The sequence below is a fragment of the Neopelma chrysocephalum genome, unplaced genomic scaffold (genome assembly GCF_003984885.1).
Source record: "Neopelma chrysocephalum unplaced genomic scaffold, ASM398488v2 Primary Assembly neopelma1_84, whole genome shotgun sequence".
Lineage (NCBI taxonomy): Eukaryota > Metazoa > Chordata > Aves > Passeriformes > Pipridae > Neopelma > Neopelma chrysocephalum.
This window is the reverse complement of record NW_020897746.1, coordinates 4,754,969-4,768,533: the sequence shown is the minus strand read 5'-3', so window position 1 is coordinate 4,768,533 and position 13,565 is coordinate 4,754,969. Positions and strand designations below refer to the sequence as shown.

The 13,565-nt window shown below is 59.3% G+C and overlaps 2 protein-coding genes across 5 annotated transcripts; one reads left to right on the top strand and one right to left on the bottom strand.

The window, feature by feature from the left end:
• Window positions 1-74: 74 nt before the first annotated feature.
• UBALD2 (UBA like domain containing 2) lies at window positions 75-4,067 on the top strand. Its single transcript, XM_027691718.1, has one exon. The coding sequence runs from the start codon at window positions 2,984-2,986 to the stop codon at window positions 3,302-3,304; it is 321 nt and encodes a 106-aa protein (XP_027547519.1). The 5' UTR covers window positions 75-2,983; the 3' UTR covers window positions 3,305-4,067.
• A 2,144-nt stretch (window positions 4,068-6,211) lies between these two features.
• Window positions 6,212-11,682, bottom strand: LOC113971614. 4 transcript variants are annotated; one of them, XM_027691717.1, is made up of 13 exons: window positions 11,572-11,682; window positions 10,876-11,137; window positions 10,558-10,660; window positions 9,999-10,081; window positions 9,494-9,632; window positions 8,782-9,342; window positions 8,630-8,712; window positions 8,284-8,435; window positions 8,066-8,134; window positions 7,447-7,518; window positions 7,150-7,311; window positions 6,522-6,630; window positions 6,212-6,346 (listed from the first exon to the last, which is right to left on the bottom strand). In XM_027691717.1, the coding sequence occupies exons 2-13, from the start codon at window positions 11,125-11,127 to the stop codon at window positions 6,233-6,235; spliced, it is 1,899 nt and encodes a 632-aa protein (XP_027547518.1). In that variant the 5' UTR covers window positions 11,128-11,137; window positions 11,572-11,682; the 3' UTR covers window positions 6,212-6,232. The 4 variants fall into 4 exon arrangements, with proteins under 4 accessions (XP_027547518.1, XP_027547517.1, XP_027547515.1 ...); XM_027691716.1 differs by lacking the exon at window positions 11,572-11,682 and adding an exon at window positions 11,256-11,540; XM_027691714.1 differs by lacking the exon at window positions 11,572-11,682 and adding an exon at window positions 11,261-11,540.
• Between the last annotated feature and the right edge of the window lie 1,883 nt (window positions 11,683-13,565).

Genomic DNA, 13,565 nt, shown 5'->3' with positions numbered 1-13,565 from the left:
GCCCCCCCGACCCCCCCACACCTACGAGCACCACGCGGCTCGGGACCCTCCAGACCAGCAGCCCCCGCCTCGGGGCGGCCCCCGAGGGTCGTGCAGCCCCCCGGCCCGCGGAGCTGTCAGCTCCCCTGCCAGCCATATTGCTCTGCGCCCGCAGGAACACGCAGCCGGAGAATGTAAACACGAGCTAAAATGTCTGCCAGGAAATAGTTTGTCTCCGCGAGCATCGCGCTGGAAGTTCGGCTCCCCCAGCCCGGGGGGGCCACGTCTGTCCCCCCCTCCCCACCTCCTCCTTCCCCCCAAACGCCACTTGACCTTGGCCGAGGGCACATCCCCCTTGGCCGAAGGGAGGAAGTTATTCCCCTCCGGGTGTTTTGTGTTGTGTTTCTTGGGGTTTTTGAATTTTTTTTTTCCCCCCTAGTGAGGGAACTGAAAGGGCCGTGCTCGGGGGAAGGGGTGGATGTGGGTTAAGCCGAATTTTCCTCCTTTTCTCACGCTGCCAGGGAATCTCCAGCCGGCCAGGCATTGCCGGCAGCGAGAGCTCTCTGAGCCTCAGAGAAAGTCATTTTGCCAGCTGGCTCCCACCGAAACCCCCTTTTATTTTAATTCCTCCTCCCCCCTGCACGTTTTATTTGCCACCTCTGGGCGTTTGCAAAGGGGTCATTTTATGGAAAACCTCCGTTCTGGGTGGGAAGGGGGACGGGAGAGCTGCCGGCAGATCTGAGGCCTCGCTGTGTTTTCACACCAAAAGCCTGGTGGGGCGATTCCTGGGCGGCTGCCGGAAGCAGAATGCAAAGCAGCGCTGATGAAACCCATCCCAGCCCTATCCCTGAGCTCCCCAGGGCCGAGTGAGACCCACCACCCACCCCAAACATGACACCCCCACCCTGCCCAGCACGGAGGGTCCAGAACTGGTCAACTCTCCCCCTCCCCAGCTGTGTGTTTTCCTAACACCGTGTGCCCCACGTGGTGTAAAAATACCTTTGACCTTCTCCCCAAATACTCCCACTTTTAGGATTTTTTTTTTTTACTGTTTGCCCCCTTCCCAGCACCCTGTTTCCTGCAGTCTGAAATGCCCCACACGGCTCAGGGCAGGGGTGAGATGAGGAGCTTTGTGCTTGCGGTTTCTATTTCTTTTTCAAGCGTCAGGGAACAAAGGTCTGAGAGCGGCAGCCACAGTTCAGAGTGGGGCAGCTCGTCACTGTCACCTCTGTGGAGGGGGGAACTTCCCAAACCCCTCCAGATTCCGGGCTGTGGGACCGGGATTCCCCAGAACTGTTTGGGGTGTCGGTGTGGCTGCTTGTGGTGGGATCGACCCTCAGAGCTCCTCCACAAGTGTTGGAGAAAGAAGGCAATAATTACATGACAATTCTTTTTTTTTTTAAATTAATGTTTTAAATTAATCTGGCAAACACCACCCCAGAAGCTCAGAGCTGTGTCCCCTCTCCAGCATCACATCCAACCTCAGTCCAGGGCTGGCAGTTGGTGTGTGTGTATGGCTCTGGTGGTGGTTGGATTTTTTCAAAACAGAGTAAATGACATTTTTTTGGTCTTTTTTTGGTCCTTTTTTTTTTTTTTGCAACAAGTATCTTTTCAGATGCTGCCAAATGTATAGGTTATTTAAAAAAAAAAACTGGATCAGCACCACTTCAAGCTGAGCTCTGAAATGAGTTCTGTGGAGGAACATCCCTGGCTCACCACAAACCCCTTCAGTGCCAGCCTGGCCACGATTGCATTTTTGGGGTGCCCCAGCTCTGCAGGTTGATGGGAGCTCATCCATCCCACAGCCAGCACAGAGCACCCCAACTTCAAATAGACCAGCAACCAGGGTTTGGCCATCGCTCCTCTGATCCCTGCATCACTAAGGGTGGCTGGGATGGGGATGAGGACGAACCTATAACAGGGATTTAGATGTTGGCCTGTGCTGGGGAGCCTCAGGGGGCTGCTGAGCACCAGCCAGGGGCAAATCCCAGGAAAGGAGAGATGCAGGAGCTATTCACCATCAGAAACTCCCCTCAATCCCCCATTGCTAAAGGCAGCAGATGCTGCCCAAGCCCCTTAATCTGCTCAAAGTCCCCACAAGCATCTGACAGGAGCTGTGGCTCCCTGAGGGCCACAGGGATTTGGAATGGGTTTAACCCAGAGGGGTGAAGCCCCCACTGTGCACCCACAACCCCCATGTTCAGGCATCCTCTGGCAGTGCATCCCCCTGCCCACGTGTGCCCTCCCTGCCCATACCCCTTCCCTGTGTGTGCAGCCTCATGGGAGTTTGCACACACCCCCCCATTTCCCTTTTATCACCCGCAGTACTCAGTTTAACAAGTGCTTTGCTGAACTGGGGGTTCCCTGTGCCAGCCCCTGAGCCCCAGTGCTAGGCTGGGTCCCACCTGATGGATTCTCCTCAGCTGGGGAGATTGGCTGGAAAAAGGCCCAAATCCATCACTGTCCAGGTGCTAAATTTAGCTGGATACGCAGAAGGCAGGGGCTGTACCAGGAACTGGGGGGCCTCGAGGGGCACTGCCTGCCTTTTGCTCTCCCTGCCATAGCAGGGTGCAAAGGGGAAGAGGGGTAAAGGAACTGGGTGAAAGAGGGTCCTGCAGGGCCGGGGGGACCCCAACACCCTCCCCACCCATCACACTGCATCCTTTTGCATCAGCCCTGTCCCTGCTGCTCCCCAAACCTGCCTCATCCCTGGGCTTTGAGCATCCTGGATGGTCCAAAGTGTCCTTCCTAGATTCACTGGAGACACTCCCCAGGCAGCTTTGTGGGAGCCACACAGACCCTCAAGGGCCAGATATCCCAGTCCCGGGCTCTGAGCATCCCTGGGATCTGGGGGGTGCCAGGCGTGGGATACAGGCAGGATCCCTGGTGGTGGTGAAACACGATGGGTGAAAGGCAATGGCTCTGGCTACTGGGGGTGGGCTGGGACCCCCCCCAAAAGCCTCTCTGACTGACCTGACACCCCCCTTTCTCCCGTGCCCCGCAGATGTGCACCCCCAGCAACACGCCGGCCACGCCGCCCAACTTCCCGGACGCGTTGGCCATGTTCTCCAAGCTGCGGACCTCGGAGAGCCTCCAGAGCAGCAACAGCCCCATCACCTCCATGGCCTGCTCCCCCCCGGGCAGCTTCAGCCCCTTCTGGGCCTCCTCGCCCCCCAGCCACCAGCCCGCCTGGCTGCCCCCATCCTCGCCCACCACCCACGGCCTCGCCCACCACCTGCACCACCCGCAGCCCTCCTGGCCCCCCGCTCCCCCGCCTGCAGCCCCCCCACAGAAAGCCGTGGCCACCATGGACGGCCAGAGATAAGACTGGGGTTGGAGGAGGGTTGGGGGGAGGGTCTGAGGAAATGGGGGGGGTCTGGGCCGGGGCGTTGGGAGCAGGGGCTCGCCAAGAAACGCACTGGAATAATTTTCTAGGTTTTATTATTATTTTTAAGGGGGGGGGTTGGAGCACATGCTGCTGGGGAGGGCACCAGCCTCTGAGTGCCTCTGCAAGAGTCGCTGGCTGGTCTTTTCTCCTCCCCTCCCCCCCTGTTTTTTTTAAAATATATAACTATAATATATAAATATATCTAATGTATATAAATCCAGAGAGAAGGAGTAGCAGTGTGGAGGCAGCTGCTGGGTGTCTGGGGGGGGGCGTTTCCCTATGGCTCTACCCCCACCTGGCATCCCTACATCAGGGCAGGAGAGGGAAGGGGGGGGACAGGAATAACAAAAATGAATGGATGGAGGTGGCTGTCAGCACCCCACATCATGGCCATGGGGGCACTGGACACCCCTCTCCCCCCAGCTCTGGGTTTCCTGGACGCTTGTCACAGTGCCCAGAGCAAACCAGCCTCTCCTCTGGCTTCTGAAATTCAGCCCAGCTTCTTGCACAGACCCCCCCTGGACTTCCCCCCAACCCCGTCCTTCCTCCCTCCCTCAGCACCCCCAGGGCCTGGGGAATCATCAAGGTGATGCTCCCTCTGTCCCTGCAACTGCCATACATGGCCCTTCCCCAGGGAGAGTTGGGGGGTTGGGAGGGGGTTTTTTAGTCTTCAAACCAATCTTGCTTAAAAAAAAAAAAAGAAAAGAAAAAAAAGAAAAAAAAAAGAAAAAAACGGCAAAAAACAGGTTGAAGGTTTTTTATTAATTTAAAAATAATAAAAAAAATACCAAAACAAAAACAAAATCACTTTTTTAACACCAGCTGTCCCTGCCTTTTCTCTCTCCTGGCTGGGCACTGAGAATGGGGGAGACAACCCTCCCGTGCTACAGTGTCACCAGTGGGGACTGGCCCCCCCCTCCAGGAGCTGCCCCAAGTCCCACGCTCTGCCTCCCCAAACCACTGCTGCCATCCCCAAAGAGGGGGGCAGAGGGAAGGGGAGACCCCCAGCACCCCCAAAGCCATGGAGGTGCTGTGCCAGCACAGCGAGGACCCCCCTGTGCCAGGGGGTACAGCCCAAACCCCATCTTGTCCCCTCACAAAATCTCACAGCCTGCAAACCACCCCATCCCCACCCATGTGATGAGCCCCCCAGGCCTCAGCACTGTTGGGACACTCAGGGGCTGCCAGGCTTTTGGGGAAACCCTGTGCTGGGGGGTGATGCCCTCTGACTGCTCCCCACTGCAGAAGGGCCACCAGGCCAAGGCCACACAGCAAGCAACTAGGGTAACAACCCCCAAAATGGGAACACAGCAGATCTGGAGATGCCAGGAAAGGCTGGGGGGCTCAAAGCACAGTGGCAAAGCATCCCCCAGGGATGGAGAGACCCCCAGGATGGTACAACCTCCCAAGGAGAAAAGGCTAAAAAAATCCCCCATCTGGGGCTACTCACCTGCTCCAGCAGCACACAGAGCACCCAAGGAGGGATGTGAGGCTGGTGTGTGTTTAGGGGGTATAGGAGGGTGAGGGTGTTAACAGGGTGCAGCTGGGTCCCAGGGGCTGCAGATGGGGCAGGGGGTGGGAGAGGTGCTGAGCCGGAGGGATGATGAGTACCAAAGGGGTCCCCCCAGCTGGGCCATATCCTGCAAATGCAATTAGTCCCCAGGGTGTTTTTCATCCCCTCAGCCCCACCCAGGGGTGCAGGATGGTCCTTTGATGGCTCTGCTCTGGTGCCTGGTGGTTTGCTCAGAGTGCTCCCAGTTATCCTACTGGAGGTGGCACTGGGGGGACCCCAGATCCTGCTGCACCCACCTCAGCACCCCAGAAGCAGGTTTTGAGCACCCATTCTTTCCTCCTGAAAAACCAAACCCACCAAGGAAAACATTGGAGGGGGTGCTCCCTACGGACTAAGGTGCCTCTGGAGCACAGAAGGGTGGACAGGGATGGAGTCTGTCTGTGTGGCAGAAGGTTTTTGGGCTTCCCCCTGCAGTTTGGGGAGAACATTCACCAGGAGAGCGAGTTTTCCATGGAGCAGCCCCCGGAGACACACCACGGGTGTTGAGGGGATGTTCCCCCTAAGCTCCGTGTCCTCCCTGGCTGCCTCTGGGGTTCCCCTCGGTGTTTCTCACCCTCCCACTCATCCGAGAGGTGTCACCGGCTTTGTGTCCCCCCTTCCCCCACGAGTCGTTCCCTGTGTGCTGTGGGGACAACCCCGGCCACGTGTCCCCAGCCGTGACACCCTCGGCTCCCCCCGCGCTGGCTCGGGAGGGGCTGGGAAAGCAGCGCTAATCCCTGGGGGTGGCATAAGGGAAAGGAGGGGGCGTGTGTTCCCCCCAGGGGGGCAGGGACAGGTTACGGTGCTCTCGTCTGGAGGTGGGAAGCAGCGGGGCTCGTGCCTTCCTCTTTCCGTTGGTGGGAGGAGGGGGGGGGGGGGGGGGGGGGGGGGGGGACGACAAAGGGGAGAGGGACAAGGGGCTTCCTTCCCTTGGAGATAAAGAAAGCAGCCCGGTGATGCTCATCCCATGGGATAATCGATAGCAAACCAGCGGGCTTGGGGTGGGATTCACTTGACATTAAACCGTGTCCTGCTGCTGCTCTTTCTGCTGAGACCCCCCTTTCCCACTGCCTCTCTGGAGGCAAAGGAACATCCTCCTTCTGCTGCACCACTCGGCTCCCCCAGACCTCCTTTGGGGCCACAGGGTCCCCTGGCAGGGGCCAGGGGGTGCCAGGGGGAGCAGGGGGCTGACACAGACCCTGGGAGGTGCTGTTTTCAGCTCCTCCAGCAGCCCCTCCTTGTTCAAGAAGGAAAGATCCTGATCCAAGGCCACTCCACTCAGGAAGCACAGATGCTTGGCTGCTCGTAGCCCTTTACTGCAGATTGGAATAGGTTGCTCCTTCCGTCCAGGACCCCATAGGAGTCCTCCTGCACTGCCGACCTCGGTAGACGATTCCATCCCTGCCCACCAGGTCAAACACGCCGGGCTGGAAAGGAGAGAGGGGGATGGCTGGAACTCTGGGCTGCATTCAGCATCCCTAAGCCAGCCTCCCTACTCAGCTCTTCCAGAGAGAACTGAGGCACGGATCCCCCCAGGATGCTCAGCATCACCCTCCCCGCCTCGGCTGCCCCAGCCTATATCCCCATCTTCATCATCCCTACCTTGCTGGGGTCTGGGAGGAGGGGCTCCATCGGCTGCACTGGGCAGATGCTGGTGTGCCGGCCCCCACAGTACATGGGGGATCTGCGGGAATAGCTCTCTGCCTGCTCCCTGCGGGGTGGGGCACAGGGATGCTCAGTGCTCAGCACCGTGGCACCCCGTGTTTCACCCTGCTATGCCAGGGAGGGGGACAGGGGGGCTCCCTGGGGGGCTACCGGCTCCCCTCCAGCTGCTGCAGGAGACCCGTCCAGCCCTGCAGGGACCTGCCCTTTCCCCACAGCCCCGGACGGACCCGCGGCCAGGGCAGGACCCTGTGCCCTCCGCAGGGGACGCCAGGAGGCAGGAGCTGGGCTGTCCCAGCTGCAGGGCTTGGTTTTGGGAACTCATTCACAGGAGGCACCCGAGCCCCCACCAAGCCTGAGCTCAGGCAGAGACCAGACACAACTCGCCACATGCGGCTTCAGTGCCATCGAGACAAGAGAACTGGACTAGACAGGGTGGGGCTGTAAAACCTGACCCTCCGCAGCCCCTCTCTCCTGCCGGCACCCCCGGGCCCCTCCGCCCCCACCCAGAGAAGAGCTCTCCTTGCTGGGCAGGGCTCCCCCACACCCCCAGGGCCCACGTCCCGACCTTTGGCCGCGCTCCTGGTACTGTTTGACGATGGGGGGCAGGCGCCCCGTGAGCCCGGGGGACGGCGGCGGCGTGTAGGGGATGATATCGGAGCGCCTGGAGCGGGCAGGAGACCCGGGTGGAGAGAGCCCAGGGAGGGCAGGAGACCCGGGTGGAGAGGGCCTGGAAAGGGCAGGAGACACGGGTGGGTGACAGGGGCCAAACGAGCCATCCCTGCCCCAGCAGGGCACTGCCAGCACCCCCCTGCCCCTGTCCCACCCACGCAGCCCCCGAGGCACCGGTGCCGCTGCTACTCACGGGCCAGGAAACTGCATGGTGAAGGGCTGGTCTCTGGGCAAGAACTCGGGAGAGGGCACCTTTAGGAGCTTCCTAAAATGGGGAGAAAAGGGCTGGGTGAGCTCCCGGGGGGATGCAGCCCCACCTGTGCAGGCAGCAGCCAGTTCGCTGCAGGGAGTTATGGTGTTCATAGGGGGAATCGCGGGGTGCTGAGCATGGTTTCTACTCCACCCCAGCACAGCCCAACCCACTGGCTGGTTACAAAACAAAGGGGGGCGATAGGGGAGATGGGTTATTTTCCGGGAGAGAAGCTCCAGCTCATACCAGGTAACAGTGAATCTGCAGAGGGAGGTACCCAAAAGCCTCGGGTCCTGCTGGTGTCTCCAAAATGCTTGGGCTGCTCATGGCTGCCCAGGGCAGGCAGGGAGGTGAGGTGGCACCACACCTGCCATCCCAACCGGCCCTCACACCCCTGTCCTCGCTTGGTCAGTGCTCAGGACCCCCCTGAGCCGTGCCAGGAGAGCAGGTCATGCCCGGCTCTGGCACCATCACAGCCCTGCCTGGGGGGATGACCTGCTGTCCCCTGTTCCCTACACTCGTCCCCTGTCCCCTACACTTGTCAGGAAAGCTTTGTACTCACATCCCAGAGGGCTCCATCCTGAAGCTGCCCCTTCCTTGTGCCTCCTTGGCTGTCCGGGACCTGCTACCACAGGGAGGAGACAGCACAGCTCCATCACCAGCATCTCCACGGTTCGATCAGCAGATAAATGGGTCTGATGCCAGGGCCCCACATGGGCCCTGTGGAGGAAACAGGGCCAGTGCCGTCCCCAAAGCCATCGCTGTTCCCGTGGCACTCACCTGTCAGTCCCAGCCACACTCTCATCTGGGATCCAGAGGCTCTGTGATGTTGGGTGGCCTCGTACTGCCTTCATGGGCTGGATGGGGGTGTGGATGCCAGGGGATCCTGGATGCACTCTCAGGGCAGTGACACTGCCATCCAAACTCTTTGTCTGAGCAAGCAGAGCAGTGTTTCAGCCCCAGTTCTTGCCCCCAAAACTCCATCCCCTTTTCTCAGTGAAGCTCCCTGTGCTGCTGTGAGCCTGGGTTTAAACCAGACCTTGGTCTAAGGGCAGCACAACAGTGGTGCAGACCCCAGGGGAGGGGGATCCAAGAGGAAGCACCCAGGTGGCTGGGAAAAGTCTACCTTAGAGAAGCTCATCTCCATTTCTTCGTCCTTGATCTGCTCCATGTCGTTCATCTCAGGGGAAGTACCCAGGGGGCTGGGAAAAGACTCTGCCTTGGAGATTCTCATCTTGATCTTTTTGTCCTTGATCTGTTCCCTGTCGAGGCCGGGAAGAGCCTCTGCCTTTGAGATGCTTGTCTTGATCTCCTCATCATCCCCACTCTCATCCACTTCATCCCATCCCACACCACTTTCCACGAAGGACACTCGGGGGCTGCTCGTGACCCCGTGCAGCAAGTTCTTCCCTCTGCTCTGTGCCCTTGAGCTTCGATGAGCCGCTCCTTTGGAGATGCCCATCTTGATCTCTTCGTCCTGGATCTGTCCCATGTCATTCCATCCCATGTCGCTTTCCATGAAGGAGACTCGGGGGCTGCTCACAGCCCCATGCGGCAAGTTCTTCCCTCTGCTCCATGCCTTGGGGCCGGGAAGAGCTGCTCCCTTGGGGATGCCCATCTGGATCTCTTCCTCCTTGATGGGTCCCATGCTGTTCCGTCCCATGTCGTTCCATCCCATGTCACTTGCCATGAAGGAGACTCGGGGGCTGCTCGTGACCCCAGGTGGCAAATCCTTCCCGCTGCTCTGTGCCTCGGCCCTGGACTTTGAGGGTGCAGGGCTGGGGGACCGGGTATCCCGCTGTCTTGGTGAGGATGCCCTGAACCTGTCCGTGAGGACAACTGGAAGAAGAGAACAGGGGGAACTCTTTGGGGTTGGGGGAGCCCTGGGGAACACAGCTGGGGGAAAACCCAGCAGTCCACACGCCCCCTGCCTGCCCCCCTGTGCCCCTCCCACCCACTGGATCCCCTCCCCAGGCCTGCCCAGACGTACTTTCACTGCCGATGACAATCAGCCCCTGGTTCTCCCAAGGGTGTGAGCGCATGCCAGGCCCCTGCTCCCAGTCCGGGGGGACCTGCTGCCAGTCCGGGGGAACCTGTCCGTCCTCGCCCATAATGTCCTTCATGGAAGACTGGGAAGGAGAGAGTGGGATGGCTGCAACATGGGGCTACATTCAGCATCCCCAAGCCAGCCTCTCCACCCAGCTTTTCCTGGGGAAACCGAGGTATGGATCCCCCCTGGATGCTCAGCACCACCCTCCCAGCCTTGGCTCCCTCTCAGCCTTCTCAAAGCTGAACAGGCCCAGCTCCCTCAGCCTTTCCTCAGGAGACAGATGTTCCAGGTCCCAAATCATCTTTGTCACCCTCCACGGGATCCAGAGGAGCACGGACCTCCCCAGCATTGCTGCCCATCCCCTGATGTGGGGGGACAGGGTGCACTGGGGGTGCAGCCACATCCTGGAGCAGGGCCCGGGTGTGCTCAGGGATGTAGGATGTACCATGACAGTGTCCATGACAGTGTCTGTGGCAGGGTCCGTCAGCTGGTCGTGGAGGTTCTCCTCCATATCCTCGAGGTTCGCCTGGAGTGGAGCGAGGAGAGGGACAGGAGTCAGAACACGGGAGCAGGATTTAAAAGGAACATCTGCAAATTAGCTCAGGCACAAGGCAGAGGGACTCTGGGCAGGGCTGTGCTCAGGGGCTGTGGCTGTATTGCATGGGTGGATCTTTATCTCCTCTCCTTCCCAGCACCCACCTTACTTTTCTGGTGGCTGTTTAGTTCACAAGTGCTTCAGCATCCCTGGCTGAGGTAGGCAGTGACCTCTACCACTGGTCCCACCTGCAGGCAGAAGTGCCCTTCTGCCCTCCCTGGGGCAGTGCTCTGGGGAGGGGGGGGCTCTGGGTGGGTTGGGCTGAGCTCCCACATTCCACTCTGGGGACACCCTTCCCACTCTTCCCTCCTGGTGCTCTCCACGCTGGGAGCCACCAAGGGCTGTAGAGCAGGGTGGCAGGGCAACACAGTAAGGGGCAGCTCCCAGGGGCACCACTGGCAGCTCACTGTGTTCAGAGTCTCCTGCATCTTCTGCATGTTCTCCTCCATGTGGGACTGCTGCTCCTTCACCTCATTTATCTCCACACGGAGCTGCTCGCAAAGAGCCCTGACCTAGGAGAGGGGGAAGGCAGGGTGAGCCCCAGGGCAGGGTTGCTGGGAAGCAGGTCCTTCCCCCCACTATGGTCTGCACAGAGCCAGGGGCAGCGCAGGGCACAGGACACTGCTGGGCCTCCATCACATCTTCAGCTGCCAAGAAGGGGCAGCAGCTGCCCAGCAGCACAACAGTGGTGCAGACCCCAGAGGAGGGGGCTGGGAAGAGCCTCTACCTCAGCGATTTCTCTTTCATTGGCTTCCGTTTTCTGCTTTAACTCCTCAAGGTCAGCAGCCATAGAGGCAGCTGGGGGGATTGTCGGGGTCCCCTCCGGGGGTTCCCCACTCTCCTGGACGACCAGATCCCGCAGGCCCAGGTTCACAAGCATCCCATTCAGCAGGTTGCGCAGTTGCTCGAAGTTGATGGGATCAGTCTTGGGCATCCCGATGGCCGAATCCAGTATCTGGCCCAGGGTGAGCTCTGCCATGGCTGCCGACCTGTCCAAAAACACAGACCTACTGTGAGCAACGGCCTTCTGTGCTACTGCTCCAGACAGGAGCAGTTGGGATGGCAGGTGACAGGAGGTGTGGCAGGAGGTAGAGCAAAGGTACGCACGCAGCTGACAGGCTCCTTCCCCTGCGGTCTCCCCCTCGTTCCTTGCTGCATATGGCTCTGTTTATGGTGTCCCCTGTTTCAAGGCGATGGCCCACCCTGGCATAGGTCACCCATTGTTACACAGCAGCAGCCCAGCCCTCTGTGGAACATCCCCATTGTCCCTCACTGCTGGCATGCCCAGCTCCTGGCAGCCGGTGGAATCCATGTGCCGAGACACCTCCGGCTTTAACACTTTCAGCCCCAAAATGACCCTGGGGACGGCTCACATTGGGCAGCCCATGCCCCAGGTGCCCCTTGCAGGGTGAGCTGTGCCTGCCCAGGAGAGCTGTGCCCCGTGGAGAGAGGTGATCCATGTGCTCACGCATGCTGGGCCACTCTGGAACACTCTGGGAGACTGGGCCCAGAGAGGTTGCACTGCCAGCTGTTCACTTTTTTGAGATCTCAAAAGCATGACAGAGTTTCCCTTCTCCCTTAAATGTGGGAATGGTGGAAGGCTGCTGCTGATGGCATTGACACATGGATTTCTAGCACCTCAGTCCAAAGCAGAGAGCCGGAAAAGCAGATAAACACGTGCTTCCAGACATGCCTTGAAAGTAAACTACTCAAATGCTGGGAAAAATCTTTGAACCAGAGTGACCCATCAGACAAGTCCTTACAAAAATCATCAGCAAGAAACTCTCATGAACTTGCAGAAGCACCAACATCTTCCCTGTTCCAGCAAGGCTCCGGAGCCTTGAGCACAGGAGGGCTGGGTGAGCTCCTGGGGGATCCTGGCTCCTGGGCCAGGCATGTCCTGCAGGGAATTACGGTGTTTGCAGGGGGAATTGCAGGGTCCTGAGCCTGGTTTCTCCCCCACCCCATCCCAGTCCAACCCACTGGCTAGTTACAAAATAAAGGGGGTGCAATGGGGGAAATGGGCTACTTGTGGGTTCCCACCTGGGAAAAACTGCCAGCTCAGTGAATCCATAGAGGGAAGTGCCCAAAACTCACCATCGTGGGAATTCCTCCCAGAGGCACCCACAGCAGCCCAGTCCCATGGGAACTGGGGCAGGTGGCAAGGGCAACATGGGGCTGGGTGCTGTGGCTGCAGGAGCTGGGGGGTCTCTGTGGGGTGGGCAGCCTTTGCCTTTGGGCTCTCAGGGGGTACTTGATTTTTCTCCATGAGCTCAGGGATTGGGGACAGGCTGAGGGGGCCTGGGTCTGCCCTTGGTGCTGACCAAGCAAGGACACAGGTGTGAGGGCAGGTTGGGATGGCAGCTGTGGGTGTCTGTGCTCTTTACCTCACATCCCTGCCTGCCCTGGGCAGCCACTGTGTTTCAGAAGGGCTCCATCCTGAAGCTGCCTCCTTGAGTGTCAGGAACCTGCTACCAGTGGGAGGAGACGGGACAGCTACATGAGCATTCCCGGGGATTGTTTGCTGGCTAAATGGGTCTGGTGCCAAGGCACCACACAGGCCCTGGCTAGGACAGCCAGAGGGAACGGGTCCAGTGCTGTCCCCACGGCACTCACCTGTCAGTCCCACACTGTTGCTCAGAGGGTCCGTGCTGCTGCGTGGCCTCGTGCTGGCTGCACCCTCGGGACGGAGGTGTGGGTGCTGGGGGATCCTGGATGCAGGACCCGGCACTTGCCTTTGTTGGATTTCCAAAGGTTCCTCCCCAGCCCCAAGGGTTTCAGGTGCCACTCGTCCCACAGAGGGGCTGTGGTGGGATGTCAGTCCAGGCTGGCCCTCAGGGGGCTCCCAGCTCCTGCTGTTTTTCCCACCACCCTGAACAAGGCCCTTTTCTGTGCAGAGGGCACACACTGGACTAGTCGAGGAGCTGCCCTGGCTCTGCCTATGCCAGGTCCTGCCTCCCTTTGGGATGTGCAGGGAAGAGGAGAGCTGAGCAACCTTGGCAGAGGCCCTGGGGTGTGCAGTGGCCAGAGGTGCTGGGGGCTGCCAACAACTTTGTTGAGCTTTCACTTCTGTATTAAACCTGCTTTTACCAGTGATTCTTTAAATTACCTTAAAACATCCATTCACCACAGTGACCCCAGGGACAGCAGCACAACCCTCTGCTCACTGGTGCCGTGGTTCCATGGTTTCTTCCCAAACACAGCCCAGTTAAAACAGGCCTGAATGGGCTAACAGCCCTCAATGAGCCCTGGCCTTGCTCCTGGCAGGTCTGACAAGCAGTTTGAAGGGGAGAGAAGAGCAATACCTCTCACATTTTTAACACTGGCTTTCAGGATGGAGATCATGGTCTGGTACTGGCTTGGAACAAGGGGGCACACAGACATCTACAAGAACTTCACACGCTTCAGCTGATCCTT

Coding starts and splice junctions, on each gene's coding strand:
- UBALD2 (XM_027691718.1), top strand. CDS start 2,984: ATGTGCACCCCCAGCAACACGCCGGCCACGCCGCCCAACTTCCCGGAC.
- LOC113971614 (XM_027691717.1), bottom strand. CDS start 11,127: ATGGCAGAGCTCACCCTGGGCCAGATACTGGATTCGGCCATCGGGATG. Junction 8,135..8,283: donor AGTGTGGCTGGGACTGACAG/GTGAGTGCCACG, acceptor GTCTCCTCCCTG/TGGTAGCAGGTCCCGGACAG. Junction 7,519..8,065: donor AGGATGGAGCCCTCTGGGAT/GTGAGTACAAAG, acceptor TCCCCATTTTAG/GAAGCTCCTAAAGGTGCCCT.